Below are 17,458 nucleotides of genomic sequence, written 5' to 3'. Positions count from 1 at the left end.
AGCGAACAAGAAGGCAAAAGCAGAGAGACGTTGTGGATACAGAAGGGAGGCAGCAACTGCGTTCGTTCACCTGTGTGTCTCGGTCACGTTAGCACATACATCACTGGTTGGCTCTGTGTTGACGGGATTGGGCGAAGGCTGCTTGGATCGCACGCTGTTTCCGCGTACAGGAATCGTCATACACCATGTCTGGCGACGAAAGGTGTGTGATGGCTCGCACCAACAGAAGAGTGGAACGTGTGGCAAGGGGTGTGTGTGTTTTGGGATTGGTGTGTCGTCAGTGGCCTGTGCTTGATCTCGAGCGATGCGCTCACGCTTCTTGTTGCTGTCCTGCTCAATGCTGTGTGGTTGTGGTGTGTGTGTGTCTGTGTGTGTGTGTGTCTTTGTGTCTCTGTCTCAAGGGAAAGGCGTCGTCGCAGGCGCTCTGCATCTTCTTCCTCCTCCTCCTCGTCTTCTTCCGGCAGCAGCAGCAGCAGCAACAGCAGTGGCGATGAGGGCAAGCGCACCAGACGCCGTGTCAGTGAAGATCGTCCACCAAAGGACGTGAAACCAGCAGAGGCCACAGCCACCACGACTGGTGCCGAGGGTGAGGATTCCACTTCCCGCGATGCAAAGCCAGCATCAGAGGCGCCCGCAGAGGCATCGGCTCCTGCAGCCGCCAAGTCGCCAACACCGGAGCGTGCACGCCGTCGCCGACACACAAAGAAGGAGCGCGGTCGCAGGTCCGGCAGCTCTGGCTCAAGCGGCAGCAGCAGCAGCAGCAGCAGCAGTGGTAGCAGCAGCTCCTCGAGCGACAGTGACAGCGATGGCGGAAAGAAGGATGAGAAGCGGCGTCACCAGCGTCGCCGCAGTAAGCGCAGCAGCCGCAGCCGCAGCCGCAGCCGCAGCCGGTCGCCTCGCCACCGCCGCCATCACCGCGGCTCAAAGGAACGCGCAGAGCCAGACCCTCAGGAGCTTGCTCGCAAGCGTGGCAAGACAAAGACAGAGCCCAACCCAATCATGACTCGCGCAGGTGTGTGTGTGTGTGTGTGTGTGTGTGTGTGTGTGTGTGTGTGTGTGTGTGTGTGTGTGTGTGTGTGTGTGGTGCGGTGGGGGTGGGGATGTTGTTCGTGTGTGGGTTTGGGTTTGTGTCCATGTGTGCGCATGATAGTGTTGAGTACAGGAGTGCTTGTTTTGCCGACACCTGCGTGAGCAGCCACACCTGCGTGAGCAGCCATATGTCTTCTTCCCGCTGCCTTGTACTTTGGCTTCCCCTGGCTCACTTCGTCTCGACCTTCATCCGTGCTGTCCAGGTGGCGCGTACATCCCGCCCGCCCGCCTGCGCGCAATGCAGCAGAACATCACAGACAAGAGCTCCAAGGAGTATCAACGTATGTGCCGTGCGTCGTGTAGCATTTATGGTTTGTGTGCTTTGCGCAACCACACAAACACGCACATGCACACATACACATACACATACACATACACGCATACATGCACACATTTACACACACGCTCACCCGCACATGCGCTCACACACTCTTCCTCTTCCTCGCGCTGTACTGCGCAGGCCTCGCGTGGCAGACGCTGCGAAAGCAGATCAATGGGTTCATCAACAAAGTGAACGTGTCGAACATTCAGTCGATTGTCGTTGATCTCTTTGGCGCCAATCTCGTCCGCGGTCGCGGCCTCTTTGCTCGATCCTGCATGAAGGTCGGTGTGAGCGGGTGTGAGCGGGTGTACACTTATGTGTGTGTGCATGAATACGTGTACATGGATGCGTGTGCATATATGTGCAGCGCAGTAGTATAACCTTTGCTTCCTCTCCCCCTTGCTCACTTCAATCCACACAATCCATCCAACGCAACCCCTCGCTTCTCTCTTTCTTTCCCACGCGTCACATTTCATCTCCTGGCTTCCACATTCAGGCGCAAGCCTCGTCGCCCACGTTCACGCACGTGTACGCGGGGCTCGTTGCTGTCGTGAACACGAAGCTGCCGTCTGTCGGGAAACTTATCCTGTCGCGTCTGGTGCTGCAGTTTCGCAAGCGCTACCGTCTCAACGACAAGCTCACCTGCCTCAACACAGCACGCTTCATTGCACACCTCATCAACCAGCAGGTGCTGTGGAAGCAGAAGGGTGGAGCGGTAGCGTGTGTTGCTGCGTGGTTTCAAGCGACTGCTTGTGATTGCATACACGTGTGGTTGGTTGCGTGTTTGCGTACACTGCTGCTCTACCGTCGCGTTCTCACCATCATTACCACCATCACCACCATCACCATTGGCGCTGCTGCCATGTGCATGCTGCAGGTTGCGCACGAGATTCTTGCGCTTGAGATCCTTGCGCTGCTGCTGGAGCACGCCACCGACGACAGGTGCGGTCTGCTGTCACACTCGTGATTGATTATGGCGGCGATGGAGATGGCAGTGGTAATAACGGCGACGGTGACGCGCTGTTGTTGGTTGTGGATGCGTACGTGGCAGGCTGTTTCACATGTGAATGAGCACGTTTAGTCTTGGCCATTTGCTTACCAGTTGACCGGTTCGCGCCCCATGCTCGATGTGCGCAGCATCGAGGTTGCTGTTGCGTTTCTGAAGGAGGTTGGGCAGTACCTGAACGACGTTGCCCCGCGCGGGCTCAACTCCACCTTTGATGCTCTTCGCGACGTCCTCCACCAGGGGCAGGTCCGTCTGATTGGTTTTGTCTGGCTGGTTTTGTCGTTTGGTTGGTATGTTTGTTTCCTGTGTTCTGTTGTGTTGTGTTGTGTGTGCCTGCGTTGTGGTGTGTTGTGTCGTGTCGTGTTGTGTGTTCGACCAGGTGTTGCTTCGTGTTCGCATCGTCTATCTCCTCACCATGACTCAACTCTCTATGCCCATTCCATCACGACCCCACAACGGCCTGTTGACTCATACCTCCTCCCACTCCCCATTTATCTGCGTGCATGTGTGCAGATTTCGAAGCGCACGCAGTACATGATCGAGGTGATGTTTGCTGTGCGGAAGGACGGCTTCAAGGACCACCCGATTGTGCCGGAGGGCCTTGATCTGGTGGAAGAGTCGGACCAGATCACCCACCTCATCTCCCTCGATGACGAGATTGATCCCCAGTCAAAGATTGACGTCTTCCAGTACGACCCACAGTACGAGGAGAACGAGAGCAAATACGCCGCAATCAAGGTACATCGCTGATGCTTGTGTGTTGTGTGTGTGCTTGTGTGTGTGTGTGTGTTCGTGTGTGTGTGTGTGTTCGTGTGCTTGCGTGCTTGTGTGCTCGTGTGTGTGTTGTGTGTGAGTGTGTGTGCTTGTGTGTGTATTGTGTGTGAGTTGTGTGTGTGTGTGTGTATTGTGTGTGAGTTGACGTGCTGCTGCCACTGCTGCGTTCCTTCGTTTCAACTCAACTCAATCCGTATTTCACACACTCACACGTCCCCTCCGCCTCCGCCTCCGCCCACACCTCCACAGCGGGAGATTCTTGGGGATGAGAGCTCTGGGGAGAGCAGCAGTGGTGATGAGTCATCAAGCGACGAGGACGAGGATGAGGAGGAAGAAGCAGCGCAGACGGCAGCCGGTGGTGAGGGCGGACAGGCGATTATGGACATGACGGGCACGGATCTCGTTGCCTTCCGCCGCACGGTGTACCTGACCATCATGTCGTCCATCAACTACGAGGAGGCTGCACACAAGCTCATGAAGCTCAACCTGCCCCCGGGCCACGAGGTGAAGCGTGACTGCCTCGCCTGCCCTTGTTCGTGCATGTGTAAATATCATCTTTTTGTCACTGGCTGTTGTTGGTGTTACTACTCTTGCCATGCTGTACTTGCCGATGTGCTCGTACATGGCCCTTTCCTTGCATGTTGTACCCATTTGTTGCCTCACACACTGCAATGCCCATCTTATCTCCCTTCCGCTCCCCTTGTGCATGTGCTTGCGTGCAGTCTGAGCTGTGCAACATGGTGATTGAGTGCTGCAGCCAGGAGCGGTCATACCTGAAGATGTACGGCCTCCTCGCTGAGCGCCTCTGCTTGCTTCGCCGCGAATACCAGGATGCATACGTCGCCGCTTTCGCCGACCAGGTGTGTGTGTATGTGTGTGTGTGTGTGCGTGCGTGCGCGTGTGTGCGTGCGCGTGTGTGCGTGTGTGTGTATGCGCCGTGTGCGTGCATGCGTGTGTGTGTGTGTGTGAGTTCTGTGCTCTGTGCGAACGACTTGAAGCGTCGTTGCACCCAATGCAATGACTCACGTTATGCCCCTGCCTTCCCAATGTTCCTCAGTATGTGACGATCCACCGACTGGAGACGAAGCCGCTGCGGCAGATTGCCAAGCTGTTTGCGCACCTGCTGTACATGGACGCCATTCCCTGGACGGCGCTGGAGGTGATCCACCTCAACGAACGCGAGACAACCTCGTCCAGTCGCATCTTCATCAAGGAGCTCTTCCTCGAGGTGTCATCGGCAATGGGCCTGGAGACGCTCATTGCCCGCCTGCGCGACCCCACGCTGCAGCGCTCGCTCGCGGGCCTGTTCCCGCTGGACAGCCCGAAGGACACGCGGTTCTCGATCAACTTTTTCACGACAATTGGTCTCGGAGCGCTGACGGATGACATGCGCGAGGCGCTGAAGAACGCCCCAAAGCGGCTGATGCAGGCCAAGACGGAGGATGTGTCATCGGATGAGAGCAGCAGTGGCAGCAGCAGCAGCAGTGGCTCTTCTTCATCCTCATCGTCGTCATCATCGTCTGGTTCTGATTCTGATTCCGACTCCGGGTCGTCCTCCTCCTCCTCGTCCTCATCATCGAGTGGCAGCGACAGCGATGATGACCGTGACCGTCGTCGCGACCGTGGTCGTGAGAGGAGCGTGCGTCGCAGCAGTCCTCCCCGCTCCCCGCCACCGCGTGACCGCCGCATCTCCGCTGGCTCCCGCGCCTCCAACCCGCCTCGCTCGTCCCCGCCACGCGACGCCAAGGCCCCCGCCCCACGCGACGCCAGCCCTCCACGCCACCATGACACACGTGCCAGCCGTGATGAGCGTGATGAGCGTGATCGCGATCACGACACACGTGCCAGTCGTGGGGATGATGCAGCACGCGAGGAGCGACGGGTGCGCCGCACCCCACCGCGCTCCCCTGCTGACCGCCGCCGCCGCCCCCAATACAGACGCCCATCTCGTTCCCGCTCCCGTTCCCGTTCCCACTCTCGTGCTCGCTCTCGTCCCCGCTCGCGTTCGCGTTCGCGTTCGCCACGCCGCCGCCGCCGGTCGCCGCGCGCATCGCGGACGAGTCGCAGCAGCCGCAGGTCCCGGTCCCCACTAGCCCGCCGCGACCGTGACCGCGATCGTGATCGTGATCGTGATCGTCGTCGTTCGCGCTCGCGCTCCCCACGATACCGACGCCACACCCGCCGCCCGTAAGTCGACAGGCTCGAGAGGCATGCGGAGATGTGCGTGTTTGTGTGTGTGTGTGTGTGTGTGTGTGCTGTGCACGTGTGCGTTGTATCCCCCTCCCCCCTCCATCTCTCTCCCTTCTCCTCGCACTCACTCCACCGACCATCGCCATCCTTCTTGCCTCTCTCATGCTTTGTGCTGTGTGCAGGGATAGCGACGATGAGAACGACCGCAAGCGCGCCAAGTAGACGGACCCTCTTTGCTCTGATGTGTGTGATGTGTTGTGTGAAGTGTGCGTGTATGACGTGATGTGATGTGATGTGCTTGCTACTGCTTCACTGTCGACTCGAGGTGGTGTGGAATGTCTTCATTTGTTCACTGTCTTTCGATTAAAAAGAGACAAAAAAGAAATGCCTGCACATGGCTCAACCAAAACAGAGGACAAGAGCGTTCAAGTGGATTGCAGTCCAGACGCGCACACACACACACACACACACACACACACACACACACACACACACACATGTCGGTCAGCTGGCCTGGGCGGCTTCGGGTTCGGCTGCAGGGAACAGGGCGGCTTGTACGTCGGGTCGTTCCACGATGCCCTTGACCGTATCTGTGAGCCGCTTCTCCACTCCCTCACGCAGATCCGCAAGCTCCCGTGGCAACTCACAGCTCACGAATACCTGAACGCCAAACTTCCTCGCTGTGGCGCCGCAAACATAAAACAAAACAGAGGCAAGGAAAGAGAGGGATGTACACCATGTGAGCAAGCGCATGCATCACATGAGCAGGCATGCATCGCTTGAGCAGGGTGTTGGAAACCCAACATGTGCCATGATTATGCATGCTGCGTGCTGTTGGAAGCAAGATGCGAGGCATCTCACCAAGGCGTTTCGCAAAGGACTCTGCCAGGTCATCGTCCAGGCCACGCTTCAGCACCATCCCCAGCGGCGTGGCGTCCTGTGCAATTGACGAAGCGAAGCCAACATGTCAGCGAGTTGTATGCGTGTGTGTGCGTGTGCGTGCGTGTGCTTGTGCGTATGTGTGCGTGTGCGTGTGTGTGCTTGTGTGTATGTGTGCTTGTGTGTATGTGTGCGTGTGCGTATGTGTGCTTGTGTGTATGTGTGCGTGTGCGTGTGCGTGTGTTTGGTTGTATGTATGTGTGCACAAGTCAGTGAATGCAAACGCACACGCGCAAACACACACACACATGCAAACACATGGCAACACCAAAGAAAAACAACCACACTTCACGTCCCCCCGCCCCGCCCCGCCCCCAACTTCACAAACGCACCAGCCGCGATGGCATGGCCATGGTCAGGGCGCCCAGCAAAGGCTGTGTGTTGGCCCACAAGTAGATGACCTGTGACGCCACTACCACCATGACATGCACGCCCACATCCGCCAAGCGGATCGTCTCTGTCTCCACCAGCATCGTCGCAGCTCCGCAGCGATTGTGGAATATCTGTGAATGTTTTCACCAAACATTCGCACTGTCAAGGCAGACAATGAACCTTTGGCCGTTTACATCTGTTTGTTTTGTTGCTTCATCCCTTGCTCGACTTCTGTCCTCCTTCTGTCGTGTCTTCTGTCCGCGCTTCTGTCCTCGCAGGTGCTCGGCACTTTGGATGGGCGGCGCCTTTGCTTGCGGGAGGAAGGCGCCATGGCGGAGATGGCCAGGAGGAGACAGCAGCGCTGTGGTGTGATGATGGTTCAGCTTTTGTTGGTGACGGTGGTGCTGACAAACATGACGCCTGCTTCGTGGCCTGGAGCCGTTGTTGGAGTCCTCGGAAACACGGGTTCTTTGGGCACAACGCACCAGAGAGTTCAGTTTGAGCGTCCCATGTTTGACGACGTGCTGGGACGGACATCAGTCAAGGCATGCAAGGACAAAGGGAAGAGCAAGGCCAAGTACTTGCGTCATCTCCAGCAGTGCGTGCATGCCGGCACCCGCTTTGCCGAGCAAATCACCACACTTGGCAGCCACCTCCTCGACCGGGCTGGAACAAGCACCGAAAGCACTGGGGACAGGTTCACGCAAGTCCTGCCACCCATTGCGCAGACCAAAAGCACCGGTGCTCAAGCTGACATTCCAAAACAGCAGCTGCTGGAAGCGAAGGAGAAGGAACCAGAGGAGGAAGCCGGCCGCACACAGCGCCGCGAGCAGCAGCTGGAGCAGGAAGAGCTGGTTCCGACAGCAGCACCGCAGTTTGCGTCTGGGATGTGGGTGTCGGGTGATGGCGCGTGTGTGTTCACGAACGCAGTGGTGGACCAATACCGCACCGTCTTGGTTGTTCCCGAGGAAATGCTGGATGACGCAAGGCAGTTGGCCGTGGCATGCTTTACTGTGCGGTCTGCGAAGATGCAACAGCCTTACGATCCATCAGCGTGGACAGCGCAGCGGCTGGTGCCATCCTCCAAGGTACAGCTCTTCTGTTCCTGCTTTCACGCCTTTCGTGTCCCCGTGTTTACGACTCCAGCGGAGCTGTGGTCTCCGAAGTGCGACGGAAAGGACTTTGGGGTGCTTGCGCCCACCCTTGGCGTGGAGCGTTGGTCGCAGCCACCACACATCTTTCACGAATCCATCCAACTCTCCGCCCTACCAACGCTTCTCCACCAACACAAAGGTATACATTAGGGAGGGGGGGGGGGGGTGGATGGCGCGCGCTTGTGTGTGTTTGTTTGTTTGTGTGTTTTGTGTGTGCGTGTGTGAGTGTGCATGTGTATGTGTGTGTGTGTTTGTATGTGTGTGTGTTTGTATGTGCGTGTGTGTTTGTATGTGCGTGTGTGTTTGTATGTGTGTGAGTATGCACATGTATGTGTGTGTGTGTGTCATGCACTGTCGCCGCGTTGTCTCGTGTCTGCTTTACCCTCTTCTCGCTTCTCACACGTGTTCTCATATCCTGTACCTGCTTCAATCCCAATCCAGCCACACTACCACCGTTCGGGCACGTGTCGTTCTTCAAGGCCGCTTCCCTGAATGCCTGGCAAGAGAAGTACTACGCCATGTGGTTCAAAGACACACACAATGCTCGCTTTCAAACAGGACTAGGTGAGACAAAACGATGTTGGGTGGGTTGAACTTGAACTCGAAATGAGGGTTACTTGCTTGCTTCCAGTTCGACTTTTCACACACACACACATGCACAATGCGCGCGTTCAGACTTTCGACAAACTGCGCTGTTCCCTGGCGATGAGGGGTCTCGTCATGACCGCATCAACAACGTTGACATCGATGACAATCGTCCGCGGTTCTTCCACAGCCTTGTGGCGTATCACCCCGAATACGACCTGTTTGGACACAACAAGGTGTGTGCGTGCGTGTGCGTGCGTGTGTGTGTGTGTGTGCGTGTGCGTGTGCGTGCGTGCGTGCGTGCGTGCGTGTGTGTGTGTGTGTGCGTGTGTATGCATGTGTGTGCGTGTTTGTGTGTACACTGTACATGTGCGTGTGTATGCATGTTCCCTGGCGTTTTCTTTCCATTTTGTGTGTGCAACATGCTTAGCAAGGACGTTGCAGATTGCTCACAGATAAGCGTGCATCATAATGAACGCGTAACCCAATCTCCTTTCCTGCTTCCCCCGCCTACATTGCTGCCATGCAGGTGCATGCAGGCATGTTTCACCGCCGCGCAGTGGACTTCATGTTCGCAAACACAGACAAATGGGCCGACGGGGCGTGTCCACCACGGCGCGTTGTCATTCTCCAGCGCAGCACCGGGCACAAGTTGCGACGGTTCAGCAACATGGACGCGGTGCAAGCCACGGCGAAGGCCATCACGGGCATCGCTGCGACTGTCGCCACCACCAACGAGAGCACGTCACTGTACGACCAGGCAGCTGTGTTCCGCGACGCAGGGCTTGTGATCAGCAGCCACAGCTCGCAGGTGTTTGGCATGGCGTGGATGCACCCCAACTCTGCTGTTGTGGAGGCTGTGCCCGTTATCTTCAATTCGCACTTTGCCCAAGCTGCCGCCAACTTCAACATCCACTACCGCTTCGCCTTTGGCGCCTCAAACCTGTGAGCAATAGTTTCTTTCGTGCGTGTGTGTGATGTATGTGGTGTGTGTGCGTGTGTGACATAGGGGTGTGAATAGCATGCGATGATTGATGTTGCGCAGCATTAACTTGGCCTGCAATCACACGCCTTGAACAAACCCTACTTTCGTTTCGCATCCCACGCTCACGATTGCTGGCAGATCTGGGTGCATTCGCCAGCGTGCAAACACCGCGCAGCACAATCAGTTACGGAAGGCATCCATGGCGGCGATGGAATGTGGCGCCACACTCGAATGCGCAGAAAAGGAGCGCCAGCGTTTGAAACAAGAGGTCAGGGCTTTGGATCGGCTGTACGCGCGTGTATGTGTGTGCACGTGTATGTATGTGTGTGCATGTGTGTGTGTGTGTGTGCATGTGTGTGAGTAACTTTTATTGTTGTTTGCCTCTCGTGTATAGGCTGAAAACCCATAAACACACCAGCTACTGCCAATGTATTCTGTCCACAATCAGTTCCGCGCTCGCGTTCTTACAACTTGACACCCACAAACCCTTCTCTCTCTCTCTCTCTCTCTCTCTCTCTCTCTCTCCCTCTCTCTCTCTCTCCCTCTCTCGCAATGTGCAGTGCGACACGAGCACGTGTCGACGGGAGGTGAAGGTGGCCGGGCGGGACTGGGTGGTGTGCAACTCGTTTGACGTGGACATTCCCTCTCTGCGCAATGCCCTGAAAGCCGTGGTGGCTGAGTTGGACGGGGCGTGTCGCGTAGCAGGAGCGGGGCGCTGGCGCAAGGCATAATAACAACGTGCGTTGCTTGCAGGCAACACAACCACAGCGAGCGCCGAAGCAAGCAAGCCAGCAGGACCGAGAGCGGGAGTTGGCACAGCGTACGCTGTTGTTGTTATGTACATGCACATGGCTTCCACGCGAGTCATTTAATCTATGGGGCACAGAGAAGGGGAAGATGTTAACATACACAAGCAGGCAATACAGGCATAAAATGCATCAATCAAACCAGCCATATCCCACACATACACAGGCAGCAGAAGGGTCAGGTCAAGAAGCACACACAGCACCCAAAAGCACAACATCACAATGTCGAGTGCAAACGCAATACGCAAGACGCAATGGACGATGGACACAAAAGACACGTGCACTCCAACAGCCAACGAATATTGATGAATGCTCACAGCAGTCACAACCTCGCAAGCACACACACACACACACAACACAACACAGTGCCTTGTGTGACTTCATCCCAAGTTTGCTCGTCACGCGGATGTTTGGCCGGCGAGCTGCTGCTTCAGGCGCGCCGCCGCCTGCCGCTCCCCAGCCAGCATCTCCTCAAGATCCTCAAGGTCCTCAGATTGTTCCTTCACCTGCTCGCGTAACCATTTGAGGGTGTGTGCATGTGTGCGTGTGGGTCGGTGTGAGAAGCGGAGTCAATGAAGCTCAATCGCAGCCAAAGATGCAAGCAAACAGAACACACACACACACAGACACACACACACATGATACCTGGCTCTCCAGCTTGGCGACCTTCTCCTCAAGCGAGAGTTTCTCGCGCTTCATGGCCGCCAGCGCCGTTTCCATCTCCGCCACTGCAGCGCTGCGGGCGCCCACGTCAGATGACGTCGTGGCAGAGAGGCTGCTTCGCCGTGCTGCCGTTGCTGTTGCTGCTGCTGCTGTGCGCGACTGTTGCAGCTGTGCTGTGAGTGACTTGACACGCTGCTCCAGCTCCCGCACGCTGGCGTCACGTGCTTGCAAGTCGCGTTGCAGGCGTGACGAGCTCTGCTCGAGCTGCCCCACCTTTGCCTGCAGGCTCGCCTCCTTGCTGGCCCATGCCGCCTTGTCGCGCGTGAGTGCCTCGACTTGCAGCCGCAGCCGCGCTGTCTCTGCCTTGCTGCTCTCAACAGCACGTGTTGCGCTGTCCAGCTCTGTACGCAGGCGCTTCAGTTCCGCCTCATCAGCGGCACTTGTCGCCGGCGCTGCTGTCGGTGCTGTTGTAGTGGCAGTGGCGGTGGTGGCCAGCTTGGCGTTGTGCTCCCGTTCGCGCTGCTCGGCGGCTGTGCGCGCGTCGTCTGCCTGCTGCAGTTTCGTCTGCAGCGTTTGCACCTCAGCTGTCAAGCGTGACACCTCATCCCGCTCTTGTTGAACGTCCGCACGTGCACGTGTGAGGTCCGCCTGCAGTCTTGCCTCTGTTTCCTCTGCAGTTGTGCGCAGATGCTGCACCTCCAGGCGAAGGGCATCAGCTGTTGCCGTCGCCTCCGCGTCACGCATTTCTCCGTCGCCACTGCTGCTGCTGCTGCTGTTGTGTTTGCCATCGGCGTCCCGTGATGCAAGCAGGGCGTCCAGTTGTGATTGCACTGCAGCCGTTCTCTTGCGCTCCTCATCGAGTGCACGCGCGTGCTCCTCCTGTGCGGTCTTAAGATCGCGGTGGGCGCGGTCGAGGTTCGCCTTGGCCATTTCGTGCTGGGTGCGCAGCGACGACACCTCCGCCTCAAGCACGCGCAGCTGTTGCAGGGAGGGGCAGTACGGGGTGGGATGTGATGGGTCGGGTTGGGAGAGCGAAATGTCAGTTTGGGGGAGGGGGTGTATGGGTGGATGGGAAAACACTGGTCAAGCACTTGTGGAAGCCGAGGCACAACAACGCTGTACACACACACACACACGCACACACACGCACACACACACACACACACACACACACACACACACACACACACACAGGCACACACACACACACACAGGCATACACACACACAAACACACACACACACACAGAGGCATACACACACACAAACACATTCACAAGTACATGTTCACACATACACACATACATATGCACGTAAGCCACACCTTGGCTGCGTCGCCACTGTCCTTATGGCCGTCGAGTGCGCGTTTGTGTTCAGCGCGCTCCTTCTCGAGCGTTCGCTTCATATCCGCAACTGTTGCATCGCGTTCTGCCATGGCAGCCCGAAGCTCACGCTGGGCGCTGTCGTATTGCATCTGCAGGGCGTGAAGCTTTTCTTGCGCGTCGCTCGCTGCGGCCTTTGCAGCCTGGAGTGCACGCGTGTTGCTGGATGTTGCATCGTGGCGCGCCTGTCGCAGCTCCTCATTCTGTTTCTTCAGCAGCTGCACGTGTTGCTCCAGCGCCTGGATCTGATGGTGTTGGCGGACACAGTGTGCACATGTGAGTGTGCGTGTGTTTGAAAGGACAACTGCGAATGGACAACATTTAAACGACCGTGATTCACAATAACCAAGCAACCACCCACACAAGTAGACAGACAGACAGACAGGCAGGCAAACAGACAGACAGACAGGCAAACAGACAGACAGACACACACAATTACACTGCGATGTTGCCCCACCTTGACTGTGAATTCGCCCGTGTGCACATCCTCAGCAGCGGCCAGTGACGACGACGACGAGGCCGTGGCGGACAATTTCTCCAGCTGCTTCTCCAGCTCGCTGCTCCTCTCACGCAGGGCGGCGATGGTCGCGCCAACCTCAAACGGACTCTGCACACCGGCGTCCTGTGGCAAGGATGGATGGAGCGGTGTGTGGGGAGAAGAAAACAAAACAGTGTGTGCGTGTGTGTGCGTGAGTGAGTGAGTGAGATGACAAGCAGCAGGTTCGTGTGTTGATGTTTTGATGTGTGTGTGTGTGGGGGGGGGGGTGCGTTTGTTGATGATGACACATTGCTCGACACGAGGCTGACCTGGAGGAGTTTTGAGACACGTGCCATCTGGCCCTTGAGGTCCGCGTTGTCCGTCTCCATCTCGACAAGCTGCCGGCGCAGACGGTCGCGTTCCGATGTCAGCGACGTCAACTTTTCAAATGAGGCAACGTCCGTGCCCTGCCGTGGTAAAGGGGGGGGGAGTGGTTGAGGAGTGGTTGAGAGCAGACGTGGGTGTGTACTTTCGTGTGTGTGTGTGTGTGTGTGTGTGTGTGTGTGTGTGTGTGTGTGTGTGTGTGTGTGTGTGTGTGTGTGTGTGGTAGCGGTTGTTGTGCATTTCACCACAGCTGTAAGAGGTGTCATGGCTGTACCGTGTTTGCTGCGGCCTCAGATTCCAGCCGGGACACTTTGCGCTACGAAGAACAAGAAGGAGGGAGTGCGAAGGAACAGGTGAGCTCAGATACGAGAGCGAAGACAAATCACAGCACGAGCAAGTCAAGAAGTCAACAAAACAAACAAACAAACAAAGCGAGTGGTACCTCGAGAGCACTGCACTTTGCGTGTGTTTCCTCGAGGTCGGTATCTTTGCTGAGCAGCTGTTTCTTCAACGAGCTCACTTGCAAGGATGACTTCATCAGCTCCTCCTGTCATCATGATCGTGGCGGTGGTGGCGGTGGTGGCGGCGACAGACATATCGGTGAGATGGTGTGCTTGGTATGGTACGAGCGCATGCGAAGATGGATTCGCAGGTGTTCCCAAGCACACACACACACACACACACACATGCGCGCGCACCTCGAGCTGGTCCTTCATGGTGAGCGTGGTTGCGAGTCGTGACTCGAGGCGCGACACCGCTGCCTTTGCCTCTGCGGCCTCCCGCTTCAGCTGCTCGGCCGTCGACTGGTGCTGCCGCTGTTGCTGCTGCTGCTGGGAGTTTGCTTCGTTGTGCTTGCGTGCATCGTCAAGCTGTTGCTGTGCGTCTGTGAGCTGTGCGACGACTTGCTTGTTCTCCGTCTCCAGCTGCTGCACGCGGTACTCCGTGTGCTCCAAGGACAGCTTGGTGGATTGGAGCTCCAGGCGCGTGTTTTCGCTGCGCTCCTTCCATTCTGAAACGTTTCGCTCCAAATCCTTGATGCGCTGTTGTGACGCCATCTCGCTGCTCTTGCCCTCATCCACATTGCGCTGGTGGTGAGAGTGAGTGAGTGAAGGAGTGAGTGCGTGTGTGTGAGTGAAGGAGTGAGTGCGTGTGTGTGAGTGAGTGAGTGAGTGAGTGAGTGAGTGAGTGAGTGAGTGAGTGAGTGAGTGAGTGAGTGCGTGAGTGAGTGCGTGAGTGAGTGAGTGAGTGAGTGAGTAATTAAGTGAGTGAGTGAGTGAGTGAGTGAGTGAGTGAGTGTGCGTGAACGTGTGTGTGTGTGTGGATGTGTGCAGCCCGAACAGGACACCACACCCTCATGAAATCGCAAATCCCCAACACACATCTACACACACCTGCAGTGATGCCTTGAGCTTGGTCATCTCTGTGCGCGCAGCCTGCAGCTCGTCCTGCAAGCGGGTGATGTCGCGGGTCTGCTGCTGGTTCGTCTCGACAACCGACGCCGCCTCCGCTTGCAGTCGCGAGATCTCGCTGCCAAGCACACGAGGAGGGGGAGGAAAGAGGAGCAGATGAGGTGTTGATGTGAATTGTGGTGTGCGTTGAACAACGTGAAGAGGGGGGGGGGGGGCGCGCACAGGATTGGGTTGAAACGAGAACAAGGAGACATCCAAGCAAGATAGCAAGTGCACAATGATAACAACACAGAAATACACACATGTATACATGCACGTACACGGCTGCAAGGCGGTGGTACCTTTTGCAGTTTGACACCTCGACGTCCTTCGCGTTGTATTCGCGCGTCATTTCGGTAACTTGCTGCTCCATCTCCTGCATCTTCGCCTGAAAACACACACACACATAAACATGTGAACACGGGTGGGTATGCATTGGTGAGGAGAATGCGCACATGTGATGAAGAGCTCGATAATGTAGCCGAATGGGAGTGCAGAAAGCACACACACACACACACACACACACACACACACACACACACACACACACACACACACACACACACACACACACACACACACACACACACGAGCACGGTGTTGCCACCTTTGCTTCCTCGGCAGTGCGCTGTGCAGCGGCAAGTTCCTGCACAAAACTGTCCTTGACGCTCGCCAGAATCAGCTTCGTCTGCTCCAACTCATTCTCCTGTTGGAGCACGGGTGCACGGAAGTGTGTAAGCGTTGTTGTAGGGGGCAATGCACAAGCTGATACAGCTGCGCCTTGGAATGCACAAACATACACACACACACACACACACGCAAACACACACACACACACACACAAAAAGTACACACACACACACACACACACACAAACACACAAAGTACACATGTGCACCGCACCGTAGCCTTGAGTTTGTCCTCCGTCTCCTTGTGTCGCTCCTGCAGGCTCTCCACATATGCGGGGATGGCCTGCCCTTCTACGTGCAGCTCGCGTGTGATCTGATGTTTCTTCACAAACACACCGCAGTTGCGGGGGCAGTCAAAGTACCGGCGGCCCTGCATCTTGCCATCGTGTTGCCCAACTGCAGGGCAAAGGGCGAGTAAGAGAACGCACGTGTGATGGAGTGAGTGTGGGCGAGAGGCAGCAGTTGATTGAATTGGTGAGAGTGTGTGCGCACTTGTGTTGTTGCAACAACACGAGCGAGAGCGTGACCGAACGTTCAAGTACATCGCATGAAAGTGCTCCTGCCTGCATTTGCACATCCAAACACGACGCGGCTCACCTGGCTCGTCGAGTTCAATGCCTGCCCAGATGCCGTGCGAAAACTGGACGGAGCCGAGGAAGCGAAGCACGCCCGGCCACGTGCCATTCACCACGACGCGGTCTCCAATCGTCACCTGATTCGAGCAAATGGCAGTGCACAGTCCATGAGGAAAACAATGACACGACAGGAACACGTCGCACACAACACGTGCGTGCAGCAAGCGCGTGCAGCCTTGTTCACCCACACAAACAAGTGCACACACACACACACACCAAAGCAACTGCGCGGCGCACCTGCTCGCCCTGGTGTTTTTCCTGCTTGGGCGGGTTGTGGAGGCGCTCGACGCGGTCCGACCACGTGGGCGTGCGGTCCACGGACGTGCGGCGCTGGCGGAAGGAAGAGGAGCGGCGCAGCGGCGTGGTGCTGGCCTCGTTGAGCAGGCTGGAGCCAGACGTGTTCTTGGACATGGCGCGGCGGCCACCACCGTCATCGCTGTTGTCGGAGCGCAGGCGTGCGCGGGAGAGGGAGGAAGACCGGCGACGCGACAGGTTGCTGGCGGAGGATGGGCGCTGCTTGACAGCGGAAGCAGGCAAGGAGGCGGACCCAGCCGTGCCGTTTGGGGTTGAGGGCGTCGTTGGCGTTGCCCTGGAGCTGTCGCCGTCAAAGGTGTCGCCGTCGTGGGTGTCGTAGCTGCTCTCGTTCACTTCTGTGATGGACGACGAGGACGAGTGCTTGTTGCGCAGGGAGCTGCGCCTGGTGTTCAGGAAGCCATTGCGGAAGAACGACACGGAGCGGCTGCGATGGCGGTCCATGCCTGCGCGTCTGCTTTGCGTCTACTTGTGCTGGAGAGAGAGGGAGAGAGCGTGTGCGACGCACAAAGAGTCACCTTCACACACACACACACACACACGAAGAACGCGTGCGTGAAGACAACAAACAACACAGCCAACCACAACAGCCAACCACAACAAAGCTGGGATGATGTGATGTTGTTGTTGTTGCGGTCAAACCAAGCAAAAGCCGAGACGAGCGAATGGTTGGATACGAAAGGCGCGGCAAAGCAAGCCAAGGGGGGAAAACACGCCTCACAACACAGGTAGGAACACCATGAGATGTATACAACCCTGAGTTCAGGGTGGATTTGTGTGGGTGTGTTTTTCGTGTGCACGCATTTTCCGCCAATTGCACCACCAACTTCACACAGCCAGTGCGATGTGGCAACTCGTGGGGTGAGCTGATGATGATGGAAGGCAGGCAGCGAGCTGCTTGGTGATGGATGTGTTGTGTGTGCATTCGTGCGTGCGTGCGTGTGCGTGTGCGTGGTGACATGAAGGCTCTGTGCGCTACGGTCACTGTACGCTATGGTCACCTCACTGTGCGTGGCCACGTGCCATTGTTACAACCACTTGTCATCGCAAACTCATGTGTTCATGCCCATGCGTATCACAGACGTGTGGCCAGGAGCACACTGGCTGCCAGCGCTGCTCGCGCAGCATGGTGCGTCGCACATATTCATGCCGTTCATGCTGTGCATGTGCCACTTGTGTTTGCGCGCGTGCGTTGATTGCTCTGCTCGTCTTCCTTCCACGAATGTCGTCAACACGCTGCCAATTC

General features: G+C 57.0%; 4 protein-coding genes across 4 annotated transcripts; 2 read left to right on the top strand and 2 right to left on the bottom strand.

Annotated features, from left to right (window-relative positions):
- Positions 1–185: 185 nt before the first annotated feature.
- PTSG_05894 (uncharacterized protein) lies at positions 186–5,603 on the top strand (the record flags this gene model as incomplete). Its single annotated transcript, XM_004992730.1, has 12 exons — positions 186–202; positions 465–1,012; positions 1,293–1,370; positions 1,550–1,692; positions 1,908–2,099; positions 2,289–2,353; positions 2,549–2,663; positions 2,931–3,155; positions 3,441–3,695; positions 3,914–4,051; positions 4,249–5,378; positions 5,564–5,603. The coding sequence occupies 12 exons, from the start codon at positions 186–188 to the stop codon at positions 5,601–5,603; spliced, it is 2,946 nt and encodes a 981-aa protein (XP_004992787.1).
- A 75-nt stretch (positions 5,604–5,678) lies between these two features.
- On the bottom strand, positions 5,679–6,852 carry PTSG_05893 (uncharacterized protein). The gene is made up of 3 exons (XM_004992729.1): positions 6,653–6,852; positions 6,243–6,318; positions 5,679–6,061 (listed from the first exon to the last, which is right to left on the bottom strand). Exons 1-3 carry the CDS (start codon positions 6,791–6,793, stop codon positions 5,886–5,888), a joined length of 393 nt encoding a protein of 130 aa, XP_004992786.1. The 5' UTR covers positions 6,794–6,852; the 3' UTR covers positions 5,679–5,885.
- A 169-nt stretch (positions 6,853–7,021) lies between these two features.
- PTSG_05892 (uncharacterized protein) lies at positions 7,022–10,360 on the top strand (the record flags this gene model as incomplete). The annotated part of the gene is made up of 6 exons (XM_004992728.1): positions 7,022–7,985; positions 8,288–8,410; positions 8,522–8,667; positions 8,961–9,376; positions 9,555–9,684; positions 9,977–10,360. The coding sequence occupies 6 exons, from the start codon at positions 7,022–7,024 to the stop codon at positions 10,145–10,147; spliced, it is 1,950 nt and encodes a 649-aa protein (XP_004992785.1). The 3' UTR covers positions 10,148–10,360.
- On the bottom strand, positions 10,270–16,948 carry PTSG_05891 (uncharacterized protein). The gene is made up of 14 exons (XM_004992727.1): positions 16,138–16,948; positions 15,863–15,977; positions 15,480–15,661; positions 15,184–15,282; positions 14,879–14,964; positions 14,520–14,655; positions 13,827–14,213; positions 13,571–13,675; positions 13,403–13,444; positions 13,074–13,211; positions 12,724–12,888; positions 12,209–12,511; positions 10,868–11,863; positions 10,270–10,728 (listed from the first exon to the last, which is right to left on the bottom strand). The coding sequence occupies exons 1-14, from the start codon at positions 16,654–16,656 to the stop codon at positions 10,621–10,623; spliced, it is 3,381 nt and encodes a 1,126-aa protein (XP_004992784.1). The 5' UTR covers positions 16,657–16,948; the 3' UTR covers positions 10,270–10,620.
- Positions 16,949–17,458: the final 510 nt, after the last annotated feature.

The sequence above is a fragment of the Salpingoeca rosetta genome (assembly GCF_000188695.1).
Source record: "Salpingoeca rosetta unplaced genomic scaffold supercont1.15, whole genome shotgun sequence".
In the NCBI taxonomy this organism is placed as follows: domain Eukaryota; class Choanoflagellata; order Craspedida; family Salpingoecidae; genus Salpingoeca; species Salpingoeca rosetta.
Note: the sequence above shows the minus strand (reverse complement) of the source record. Positions and strands in the feature narration are given on the sequence as shown.